Source organism: Pteropus vampyrus, unplaced genomic scaffold (genome assembly GCF_000151845.1).
Source record: "Pteropus vampyrus isolate Shadow unplaced genomic scaffold, Pvam_2.0 Scaffold42, whole genome shotgun sequence".
NCBI classification, from domain to species: domain Eukaryota; kingdom Metazoa; phylum Chordata; class Mammalia; order Chiroptera; family Pteropodidae; genus Pteropus; species Pteropus vampyrus.
The window spans coordinates 3,285,593-3,297,714 of NW_011888823.1; the positions used below are offsets into that span (position 1 = coordinate 3,285,593).

General features: G+C 51.9%; 1 protein-coding gene across 1 annotated transcript in view; it reads left to right on the top strand.

Annotated features, from left to right (window-relative positions):
* Positions 1–12,122, top strand: part of CFAP65 (cilia and flagella associated protein 65) — a 33,195-nt gene that overhangs the window by 5,110 nt on the left and 15,963 nt on the right. Inside the window, exons 5-18 of the mRNA XM_023529721.1 lie at positions 2,505–2,642; positions 2,984–3,150; positions 3,346–3,545; positions 3,842–3,987; positions 4,454–4,676; positions 5,054–5,319; positions 5,699–5,899; positions 6,114–6,479; positions 7,798–7,929; positions 9,341–9,586; positions 10,064–10,288; positions 11,028–11,186; positions 11,437–11,587; positions 12,005–12,119. Coding sequence (XP_023385489.1) covers positions 2,505–2,642; positions 2,984–3,150; positions 3,346–3,545; positions 3,842–3,987; positions 4,454–4,676; positions 5,054–5,319; positions 5,699–5,899; positions 6,114–6,479; positions 7,798–7,929; positions 9,341–9,586; positions 10,064–10,288; positions 11,028–11,186; positions 11,437–11,587; positions 12,005–12,119 — 2,735 coding nt within the window. The remainder of the gene's footprint in view (positions 1–2,504; positions 2,643–2,983; positions 3,151–3,345; positions 3,546–3,841; positions 3,988–4,453; positions 4,677–5,053; positions 5,320–5,698; positions 5,900–6,113; positions 6,480–7,797; positions 7,930–9,340; positions 9,587–10,063; positions 10,289–11,027; positions 11,187–11,436; positions 11,588–12,004; positions 12,120–12,122) is intronic.

The window sequence follows — 12,122 nt, forward strand, 5'->3', positions numbered from 1 at the left end:
TTGCTTTTTGTAGATAAAGCCTACCAATTTTCCAAAGTTACCTGTACCATTATTATTCCCACCAGCCCATGCCTCCACATCTTTACCAACCATTGCTGTTATCAGGATTAAAGTTTTTTGCCAGTAATGGTAATTTGTCGTGGCTTTAATTTAATTTGCATTTCCCTGATTGCTAATACAGTTGAATGTCTTTTCATGTTACTGACCATTTCATTTATGAAATTCCTGTTCAAGACTGTGCCCATTTTTCTATTAGATTGTCTCTTTTTTTAATAGAAGTTTTTATCATGGATACTAATCCTTTGTCAGTTATTTGTTATGAATATCTCCTTCCACCTTGTGACTTGCCTTTTTCTCTATCTCGTCTTTTAAAGAATAGAAGTTTTTAATTTCGAAGGAATCGAACGTATCAATCTTTTTCTTTTATGGTCAATGCTTTTTTGTATCTCGCTTAAGAAATCCTTCTTTACCCACCTAGGTTATGAAGATAGTCTCCTACAGTTGTCTTTATAGTTTTGTCTTTCATATTTGTTTTTTATCTACATGGACTTGATCTTTGTGAATGGTTCGAAATCAGGATCCAATGACATTTTTTTCCTCAACCAATTCTGTTTATCGAAAAGTTCATACTTTCTCTGATAATCTTTCCCACCACTGATGTATGTCAAGTGTCCATATATATGCAGATCCAGTTCTGAACTCTCTGTTCTGTTCCTTTGATCTACTTGTCTCTCTCTGGGCCAATATCATCCTGAATTAATTAGAGCTTACAGTAAATCCTGATTTCTGGAAGTGTAAGTCCTCCAACTTCAGTCTTATTCAAAATTGTCTTGGCTATTCTTGGCCCTTTGAATTTTCATAGAAATCTTCAAATCAGCTTATCACACATATACCTAAAAGCTTTTTGAGATTTTGGCTGCAATTTAATTTAACCTATAGATGAATTTGAGGAGAACTGACATCATTACAAAATGAATCTTTCATGGATATGGTGTATCTTTATTTAGGCCTTTTTTCATGTCTCTCAATAAAGTGTAAAATTTTCTCCATAGATGTCGTACACATCTTTAGTTAGCTTTATTTCTAAGTATTTAATATTTTTGGCGATGTTGTATATGATATTTTTTAAAGTTGTTTCATTTTCTGTTTGTTCCTAGATTTTTAGAAAGTCTTTTTTTTTTTTTTTTAGTATGGGTGTTTTGTGCATAATCTTGTTGTGTCCAGCAACCTTAAAAAATCCTCTCATTAATCCTAATAATTTTATTGTTAATTTTTTCCCCTATGTACACATTCACATTTTACCTGGAAATGACACTGCTCTTTCTTTGTCTTTCTTTGCTGAACTGTTGGATAGCAAAGTGTCGAACAGGGGTGGGTATAGAAGGCATCCTTGTTTATGATCTCAAAGTGAAAGATTCCAGTGTTTCACCATTCATTTGGATCTTTCCTGCAGTTATTTTTTCCTTAGATTTCATCAGGTTAAGGAGCTTCCCTTCTATTTCTAGGTTGCTGAGAGTTTTTCTCATAAGCTTATGTTGAAGTTTATTTCACATTTTCAAAATTTATATGATCATTTGATTTTTTTCTCTTTTAATTTGTTAATATGGTGGGTTCCATTGATTTTCTATGTTAAATCAACTGTGTATGTCTAGAGTAAGCCCAACTTGATCATGATTGAATATTCCTCCTATACATTGCTAAATTCTCTTGGCTAATATTTTGCTGATAGGTGATATCGGTCTGTAATTTTTCATTCTTCTCCTGCCGTGGTCAGATTTTGGTAACAACGTTATGATGCATTGATAGAATATGTTGGGGAGTGTTTCCTTGTTTTATATTATTGGGAAGATAAGGCTGGAATTATTTTTTATCAGATGCTCAGTAGGACTTACTGTGAAGCCATCTGGCTTAACATTTTCTTTAGGGAAGATTTTTGAATACTTATCCAGTTTCTTTGATGATGTTAGGTTGAATGGCCATAAAATTTATTGTATAATTCTTGAGTCAGTTTTGGTAAGATATCCTTTCCTGGGAATGTGTTTACTTATCTAAACTTTAACATTTATTGGTATAAACTTATTGACAATGTCATCTTATTAATGTTTGTAACAGCTACAGTATTTGCAGTTTTGACCCCCCTTGGAACTCTATAGCTCTGTCAAGGTCTCTGATTTGAAAAGCATCCCTGGCATCTCTATTCCAATCCTAGTTTCCTCCAGCTAAGTGATGGATCAGGGATTTAGTTAAATCAGGGCCGCCTTCTTCATCCTTGTCCCTGTGACCACCCTGAGCATCAGAGGTGCAAGTGCTACTCCTTTGCCCCTGTATCTTTTTGGTCGATGCGCTGACATCCTGGAGTGAAGATCTGCTAGAGGAATAGTCAGATGAGGGAAGCAAGTGCTCCTGTGATAGAGCCCCTGTATTTCCCCCTCCATGGTCCCAAGGACTATGTTTTCCAGGGTCTTCTCTGGTTGCTCTGCCCTGTCTAGTTTTCTGAGCTATGACCCCGAAGTGCTTGTCTCCTGATTCTCCCCTGCAGGCCCCCCAAGACCAAGTTCTTCTTCACGGTCATCCCTCAGCCCATCCTCCTGAGCCCAGGCATAACTCTCACGCTCCCCATCATCTTCCGGCCTCTGGAGGAGGTAAGGGACAAGCAGAAGGCAGTGAGGGACACAGGCACAATGACCTCCCCCACCATACACACATCCTGCCAACTGTAGCAAAAGATTTAGTTTGGGAAGCCCTGGAGAAGCTCAGACCCCAAACTCAACAGACAGAGGAGGTTTCCGGTTATATGGGGAAAGGCTGTGCTACTCTGCAGGCCATCAGAAGCGCCGGTTCCTTGGCCTCTTCCTGTTCTCAAAATGCTTCCCCTCAAAAGAGGTTCTCTGGGACCAAGACAGGGGTGTGTGGTTCTTGAGTACCACCCAGGTACCACTGATCGTGAACTGCCTCTGCCCCCATCTCCACCCCCATGCTGCAGAAGGAGTACGTGGACCAACTGTGGTTTGAGAAAGCGGAGGGGATGTTCTGTGTGGACCTGAGGGCCACCCTGCCTGGCCATAACCTGACCTGCCCACCATCCCTGCAGTTGCCCACGTGTGCCGTCGGGGACATGGCCGAGGCCTGGTTCTCCCTGAACAATGTAGGGTGAGGGGAGTGGCTGAGGCTGAGGTCGGGAGAGTGAGAACTGTGAGGAAGGTACCTGGGGGCAGGAGAGACTAGCTTGGCTGGTGGGGGAAGCAGGTAGAGGGAGTAAAAAGGGCTGCCCAGCATCTCCGCCTTTCTAAATCAGAGGTAGTGATCAGAATGAGCCCAATGGCTCTGACTTGCTCTGCTCTCCAGGGACCTGCCCACCTTCTTCACCTGGGAGTTCTCCAGCCCATTCCAGATGCTGCCCACCTCGGGGCTGCTGGAGCCAGGCCAGGCTTGCCGGATCAAGGTGACTTTTCAGCCTCTTATGGCTGTCATCTACAATGTTCAAGCCACATGCTGGTACGGGGAGAGAAGCAAGCAGAAGAACAGCATCCAATTGCAGGCTGCTGGTGAGGCGCGACCTCTCACCTGGCCCCAGAGCCCATTTGCTGCACCTTCCTGGGTCTCAAAAGCTTCAGTGTGCCCTACTATCCCACCTTCCGCCCTGGTCTGGCCCCAGTGGGACCCATACAGTAGCACAGCTTCCGGCCCTCTCCCCAGCCCTGCAGGCTTTGCCTTTTCTTTGCCTTCCTTAGTGTTGCAGACCAGTGTTTCTCTGAGACACTTATGTTCTTTGAGGGGCTGTTAGCTGGGCCACAGAGGCTCTGGCGGGTATCTCCCTAAGACTCCCCCATCTCTGCCCCAGCCAAATGCGCCCAGCTGCTGGTGAGCATTAGGCAGAAGCGACCAGAGGACCAGGATGTTGAGGGCTCCCAGAAAGTGCTGCACTTTGGTTCTGTGGCTGTGGGCTGCACTGCTGAGAGGCAGATCAGGCTGTATAACCCGTCGGTGGTATGTGTTCTGTGCATGTGGGGGATGGGGGCAGGACTCAGAAACACAGAACAAGGGGCTCCTGAAACCCACCCCTGTACAGAATTCCTCCCTTTCTCTCTACCCTTTTGGCTCTAAGCCTCACATAACCCATGTCTCTTGATACACATATGTTGACAGGTGTCCCCCTCTCCTCTCAGCTGGGGACTGGACTGGGGTATTCCCTGAGCAACCTCAAGAGCAACCCTAGGACTGTCCTGACCCCAGGACCACAGTTAGCCTTTATGGTACATTTGAGGGGACAAAGGTACCCCTCTGGTCGATCCCCTTCCTTCCTCCTGGTGGAGGGTGTCGCCCACACTCAAAGCTGACAAGTGGGACACAGGCTGGACACCAGTTGCCCTCACCTCTTCGCTGGGCATCTCATTAATGACAGACTTCCCCACCCTGTAATGTGACCCCTCCTATCCTCACCTGGCCCCCACAGGTGAGTGCCCCTTTCAGGATTGAAGTAGCCTCAGACATGCTAGCCAAAGACCAGGCCTTTTCGTGCCCCACGTCCTATGGCATCGTGCCCCCAGGAGAGAAGAAATATGTGTCTGTGTTCTTCCACCCGGAGACCTTGGACGTCAGAACTATGGACTACTTGTCTATTATGCCGTCCGGCTGTGCCGCCCAAACTCTGCTCAAAGTCATTGGTTTCTGTAGAGGTACTGGCAACCCCAGGACGCTGCACCTCCCTGGGACAAGAGCAGCCCATGCTTAGGATTGGGAAATGTTCCTCGCTTACTCCTAAGAGCCAGCCGCCCCCTTGCCCTTCAGCCTCGGTGTCTGCTGCCCCCTGGTGGGCTCAGGGAGGAATCATTTGCAGATACCTGGAGATCATGTTCCCACCCTCAACCTTGGTGACCTGGAGGTCTGCTCAGGCTGTTGGGGCTCCTGGCCTTTCCAGCATGGCATTCTCTCTCCAGAAGGCACCACCTCCCATCAGTAGGACCCTTTCTGAGACACCCTCGGGGAGGGAGGCTGATACTCCAGCCCCACCCAGGTGGCAGGCCTCACCTACAGGGCCTCCGTCTCTGCCCAGGTCCTGATGTATCCCTGCAGCACAACTGCATCGATTTCAGCTGGGTCAACCTCAGAGAGCGCTCAGAGCAGCCCCTGTGGATTGAGAACAAGTCAGACTGCACGGCCTACTTCCAGTTTGCCATCGACTGCCGGGAGAGTGTCTTCAGCATCAGACCTACCTTCGGGACTCTGGTGGGCAAGGCCCGTATGACCCTGCACTGCACCTTCCAGCCCACTCACCCCATCATCTATTTTCGGCGGGTGGCCTGTCTCATCCACCACCAGGTGAGTGAAGACAATGCTGGCTGCTCACTCCCTGTATTCTGGAACTTCTGGGGCTGTCTGCTTGGATCATCTCCTCCAGGGCCCCAGAGTGGCTTTTGGAGCCACAGCATGGCCAGACGCACATGAAGTCCACTCTGAGTCAGGTGGGTGTGCCAATCTTGTCCTGACTATTCCAGGCCAGCGATTTTTCTGCTGCTTTTACTGGGGATGGAGGGAATGGGACCTCACCCCACACAGCACACAGAGCCAAGAGCCTTGAAGTGAGCACCTTAACCCTGCTCCTGGGCAAGGCTGTACAAATTGTGTCCTGACCAACTGGAACCTGGCTAGGGTAGCAAGTGGGGACTGAAATCTAGCCTCACACGGACAAATGTCACAGGACCCGCTGTTCCTGGACCTGATCGGGACCTGCCACTCGGACAGCACCAAGCCAGCCATCCTGAGGCCACAGCACCTGGCTTGGTATCGCACACACCTGGTGCGGGGCCTGACGCTCTACCCCCCTGACATCCTGGGCCTCATGCTGAGTGAGAAGAAGCTGGAGCAGGATAAGAACGGGGCCCTCATGATTCCCATGCAGGTTCGATAGGCCCCGCTGGGCCCCCGCGGACAGGCTACCCCCCAGGTTCATGCCTCTTTCTCTAGCAATTCTTGGGCAGTCTTGTGTCCCCAGAGCCCTGTGGGGGTGACCTGTGTGGAACTCTTGTAGCCTTTTCCAGAAAGGAACATGCAGATAAGGGACATGCAGGAGGAATGGCAGCCGGGCCCCCACCCACCCGTCTCTCCTCACACAGGACCTGGAGGCTATGCCAGCCCCGCAGTATCCCCTCATCCCCCCCATGACTGAGTACTTCTTCGACGGCACCAGCGACTTGGCCATCTTCCCCCCACCCGTCAGCATAGAGCCCATGGAGGTGGACTTTGGTGCCTGCCCCAGTCCTGAGGACCCTAACCCTGTTCCCCTGTGCCTGGTGAACCACACCAAGGGCAAGATCACCGTGGTCTGGACATGCAGGTCTGGCTGTCCCTTCTGGGTGACTCCAGAAACCTGCGATGTGCCCCCGCTCAAGTCCATGGCCATGCGCCTGCACTTCCGGCCTCCTCACCCCAACTGCCTTTACGCCGTGGAGCTGGAAGCCTTTGCTGTGTATAAGGTGTGTGTGTGAGGCCAGAAGGGACAGGGAAGGTGGGTTCTCTGCCCCTGAGCCTGAATGGCAGGGTGGGGTAGGAGGGGGTGCCAGAGGGGTGCTGTAGGGCTCATCCTTTCCCTCTGGAGGGAGAGCTCAGCTAGGGTCAGCCCTTGGGGAAAGTTTGGTGCAGGGCTCCTGGCTTCTCTACTAGTCCTTGAAGTAAGACGTTGTTCCTCTAAAAGAGCCATGGACAGGAGCCAGGAGCAGGCAGGGGCAGCGGGTAATTAGGCGTGTGTGGGGAGGGGCTTCTAGCACAGCCTCCTCTGGCTGGGAAACTTGGAGCACAGGCTGTCCTCAGCCCAGCCTCAGTCCCAGATGCGTGTCATTCATCTTCAGTCAGCCCCGCCCTTTCCCTCCCTTCTCAGCTCTGCCCACCCTGCTGTTCTTTCCTCGTGGCCTGGGTGCTGGGTCCGAGAGAAGAGCAGAGTGATATGGTTGAGATCAGAGTCCCTTACCATGTGACCTTCGAGAAGTCTCTTAATGTCATGAGCCTTGTTGTTTTTGTTTTTGTTTTTGTTTTAACCTATAAACAGGGTTGTATCCAAACTTTTGAGAAGTCTTTCCAAAGCCAAGTCTTTAATTGCCTCCTTTCTAATATCTTGTGAACAGGAGAATGTGGAGGTTTGTAGGAAAGAGGCTGTTGACACCTGCCTTGGCTGAGGCCAGGCCTGAGCCTATCAGATGTTTAGGTTCCATGCTCTAGCCCTGCGCTGTCTGTTACGGCGGCCTGCACGTGACCACTGAGCACTTGAAATGTGGCCAGGTTGAGACGTGCTGTAAGGGTGAGAGACACTCTGGATTTTGAAGACTTAACACAAAAAGAGTGTAAAATATCTCACAAATCTCTTATATACCAATTATATGTTGAAATAAGATTGTAGATCTACTGGGTAAAATAAAACATGTTATTGAAATTAATTTTACGTGTTTCAGTTTGTTAATGTGGCTCCTAGAACATTTAAAATTACGTTTGCCGCTCGCCTTTGTGGCTTGCATTCTATTTCTTTTGGCCAGTGATGCTCCAGTCACGTTCCTACACGATGCCCTGTCTTCGGGTTGCTGTGAGGATTAAGGAGCATGTTTGCAGAGTGCTCAGTGTGGGGCCTGGCGCACATACAGCGAGAGGGGCTGTTATGACTGTTGTTTTCTGCACTGTCTTCCCAGGGAGCCCCTCCCTTCTGTGCCCAATGCAGGACTCCTGTAATACAAGGGGGGAAATGGGGTGCCCTACAGGATTGCATACAGGACCCTGAGCTTGTCCACGGGTCCGGCCCTCCTGCAGGTCCAGCAGAGCTTCAATAATATTGAGGAGGACTGCACCCTGTGCCCGTCCTGGTGCCTGACACTCCGAGCACAAGGCCACAGCTATCAGGCTGCCTTGGAGCACCACATCCCCCAATATTCCCTGGACACCCCCAAGGTGAGCGTGGCCCCAGCAGCAGTGGAAAGTGGGACAGGGGAGCCTGGCTTCTGCCGTGGCGGTGGCGTACAGATACCTCTTTCCTCTCTGATGGCCTCATAAACAAACCGCAGCAACCTCCCTGGCTGTCCTGATCTCCCCACCACCAGCCCTGGGGCTCGAAACCAATCGAGGGCGCTCTCCTGGGCCACATCACTGGGACTGGGGAGAGTCTGGGGCTAGGACCACTGGCTCTTGCCTGATCCAACTGAATACTCTCTGACCTTCTCAGGTTTTAAATTCTCCATCTCCTTTATTTGTCTATCCCCTGTTTACTGAGTACCTGTTAGAGGTACCACCACCACACCTTGAGCCCCTGCCCTTGGGGATGACCCAGGCCTGGGTGAGAAAGCTCACAGAGCCGACCCCTTGGATTAGCCTCTTCAACGGGGAGTCACAATTCCCAGGCCTCTCCTCTCTGAGGAGCAGGGTGACATGGGGCTTGAAAGCACAGACTCTGGAGCTGGACAGCCAAGTGCCAAGTCTGGTTTCTGCGTCAGTGATGTTATCGGTCTTTTCACTTGTCTTCACTACCTTCACGCCTCATCCTGCTGGTAAGGCACCACTTTTGGAGAATGTACTTGGAGGGAATCTTGCCCTCTACCAGCTACACTTCTGCTCAAGGGCGCCCCTTCCCAAAGACCCCTCTGACTGCAGAGTTCTCCTCACTGACTCCCCCTTCCCTTTCCTTTGGCCAGTTCCTCCCAGTGACGTGTGGCCTTTACTGCTGTCTAGCATACTCTGGGCCTGTGTTGCTATCCTGCTGCCTCACACGGTGTGCTTGTCGCCCAGCTGGATGGGGCGCCCTAGCCACTGACTTTGGGCCTTGCGTTCTGTGGCCTGCTTACCTCTTAGCCTGGGGCTGGCCATACCCTAGATGCTTAAAGAGTGTTGCAAACTGGGATTGCTGGGGCTTTCCCTTTTTCAAAGTGGATTCCCCTCAGCCACCTGCAGGAGAGTCACCTAGGAGGGACTGCTTACCCAGAGCTTTTGGAGCAGGATCTCTGAAAGTGGGTTCTCCAAAGGATGGTGTGAGGGCACCCTAAAACGAAAGAACTCTTACTTAACCTTGAAGAGGGGTCTTGGAGGCCTGAGTTTCCTGGGGCCAGTTCCTGTGTTCACTCCATCTTCCTGTCTGTAGGTCCCCTGGAACACAGAAGCATTTTTTGGTGCTAAGCTGTGGCCTCCACACAACCCAGTCAGTGCCCTGAAGCCATTCCCTGCTTCAGGGCACTGACTGGGTTGTGTGCAGGCATCTTGGATTTCCTTGGACGTGGCCCCACCCGCGCCCACATGTACTTCCCTGAGTGTGTGTGTCAGAATGTGAGGGCGTGTGGGTCTGAGCGCGAGTCTCTCTTCTCTTGCACCACAGCTATTTCCCGCAGTGTCTCCCAGCGAACCCTCCTACCGCAGCCTCCTCCTGATCAACAAAGGTTCCATGTTGATGACCTTCAACTTGGACCCCAAAAGCAGCTCGGACATCTCCCTGAGGCCCACCTCAGGCCTTGTGGCCCCTGGGGCCCACCAGATATTCCTCATCTGTACCTACCCCAAGGGCAACTCTTGGAAGCAGCACATTTTCTACTTGCAGTTCAACTTTTGCCCCCAGTATCTCAAGGTAGGAGGGAGGCAGGGCCCTTGGGAGTGGGCCGTTATTGGGAGTTGGCCTTTAAAGCTCACTTAAAGTAGCTAAGGGGTTGCTCCTCCTCCAGGAAGTGGCGTGGCAGTGAGAAGACCCCGCCACCCACAACATTTGTGAACAGCTTTCCCAACCCTAAGGGCCCTGCCTGTTCACCTCTTGGGGTCTGGGACAAGAAAAGGGGCAGGCCAGGGAAAGGGTCCAGGGTGTGGACCCATGTCTGGCCCATGAAATGGTCTGCACAACCTCTCTCAGTCCTTGAGTTCAAGAACCATCTCCTCAGTCAGTCCCAACCCGCTCTGCCTTCGATACAAGCTTCCCGTGCCCAGGTTGGTGTAGGGCCTTTTGCTGCCCTCTCTAAGGTGGAAAAGCTACCCACTGTCGCTTTCTGGACATTTGGGGGCACCTGGGCTGCAGGGTGAGGTCAGGGCACTTCCCTTCCTCCTCTGGCCACAGGAGGTGAGCATGCAGAGCCGGGAGGAGCCACTGCAGCTGAAGCTGGACACCTATAAAAGTGTCTTCTTCAAACCCACCCGGGTAGGCTGCTCCTCCACCAGCCTCTTCACCTTCCGCAACCCCACGCGTCTGCCCCTGGAGTTTGAGTGGAAGATCTCCCAGCAGTACCAGAAGATGCTGGCCGTCCAGCCCGCCAGGGGACTGATCCAACCCAACGAGAGCCTCGTGAGTGCCCTGCCCCAGGTCCCCGCTGTTCTCACCCGCACCATCATCTCTTACTCATGCCTAATCAGGCCAGGCTTATTATGTGCACCCTCCATTCGATCCATAGTCACCTCCCCCAGCCTCATGATCAGCACCTCTCATTTTGCACAAAAGAATTGAGACTTAGAGAAGAAAAATCCATTTGCTAAGATTATAAATCAGAAGGTGCAGAGCTGAGACTTGAACCAGGGTTTCTGAAGCCACTGCCCGGGGGCAAGTCCACTCTCCCTCTATAGTCCCCCAAACTGTGAGATCACGGGGAGGTGGTTTGCAGCAGGTAGATTTGGGGCCTAATGGATGGCTATCATTAAGGAGTTGTGGAAGGGGACTCCTAGAGGTCACAGTGGCAGTCTGGAGGGGGGTGTCACACGCTAGGACACGAACTAGCAAACCCTCATCCTGGTCTAGGGCCTTATAGACTAGCTGGAAGGCCAAACTTGGGCCACAAACCAGCAGCACATGGTGTCTGTAAGAATCCAGGGGTAGTAATCAGCAAGATGAGAGACCACACAAGCTCTGGAGTTAGGATCGAGAGGCTTAGGGAGATAATACACGATGTGCATCAAGTGCCTGATACGAGGTAAATACTCAGAAAGGGTTCCCATAGCTTGATATCCTGCAGTGGGACTTCAGACGGCCAGGAACCTGGGCGGGGGGTTCTGGAAGACCCCCCACACAGGGATCATCTCTGTGACCCCAGATGCTGACATGGATCTTCAGCCCTCTGGAGGAGACCAAGTACTTGTTCCGAGTGGGGGTGTGGGTCTGGGAAGTCGGCCTGCCCCCAAACGCTAAGCCCTCCACCACCACCCACTACATGATACGGCTGGTGGGCATGGGCATCACCAGCAGGCTTTCTGTGAGTGGGAGAACCTGAGTGGGTTGGTGTGGGGAGCTGGGAGCCAGGGCACAAGCCAGGGTACTCCAGGGGGCCCGAGTCCAAGAGGGCAGGGGATAGGAGCCCTCTGGCCCATGGCCCACACCCCTATACCTGCTCTTCCTTGAGGATTCTCTAAGGCCAGGGGGATGGGAAAGCCAGGGAGGTGGGCCTGGAGGAGGCCCCCCCCGCCCCCCCCCCCCCACACACACTGGCTGACTCTGGCCCTCAGGCAAAGGAGAAGGAGCTGGATTTTGGGAATGTGATGGTGAACAGCAAACAGTCCAGGTCGCTTGTGCTCCTGAACGAAGGCCACTGTACCCTCTATTATCACCTGGTCCTGGAGCAGTGCAGCCCTGAGGGCACTGACAACGAACCCCTCGGTACTGGGCCTGGCTGGGGCTGGGGCTGGGGAGATGAGCAGTGAAGGGCACTGGTTAAAACCGTTAACCAGACCGTGGTTTGGGGCACGCAGAGCAGGGCTTAAAATTTGGTGCTTCCACTTTCTAGATGTGTGGCATTGGGCTGGCCCTCTCTGAGCCTCAGTTTCCTCAACTGTAAACTAGTGGCACCTACCTCACAGGCTGCAGGTGCCAATGACACAAGGATAGGTCCCCTCCATCTTGGTCTGGGAGGAGGGATTCTGCTTCCCAATTTCTGGCTCAGAGCCTGCTCTGTAGCCAGTGCTCTGCTGGCCCCAGGGAGGGTATCTGGGAAGGAGCAGGAAGAGAGGCAGGGCCTCTCTGGCCTACACGGAGGGCCTCTCTGCCCTTGACTCCACCTGGCTCATCCCTGAGCAGCTCTTCAACTGGATCGCACAGAGGGGAGCATGCCACCCCGGTCCCAGGACACCATCTGCTTGACTGCCTGTCCCAACCACCGGTCCCAGTACTCCTGGACCATCAGCTACTCTCTCCT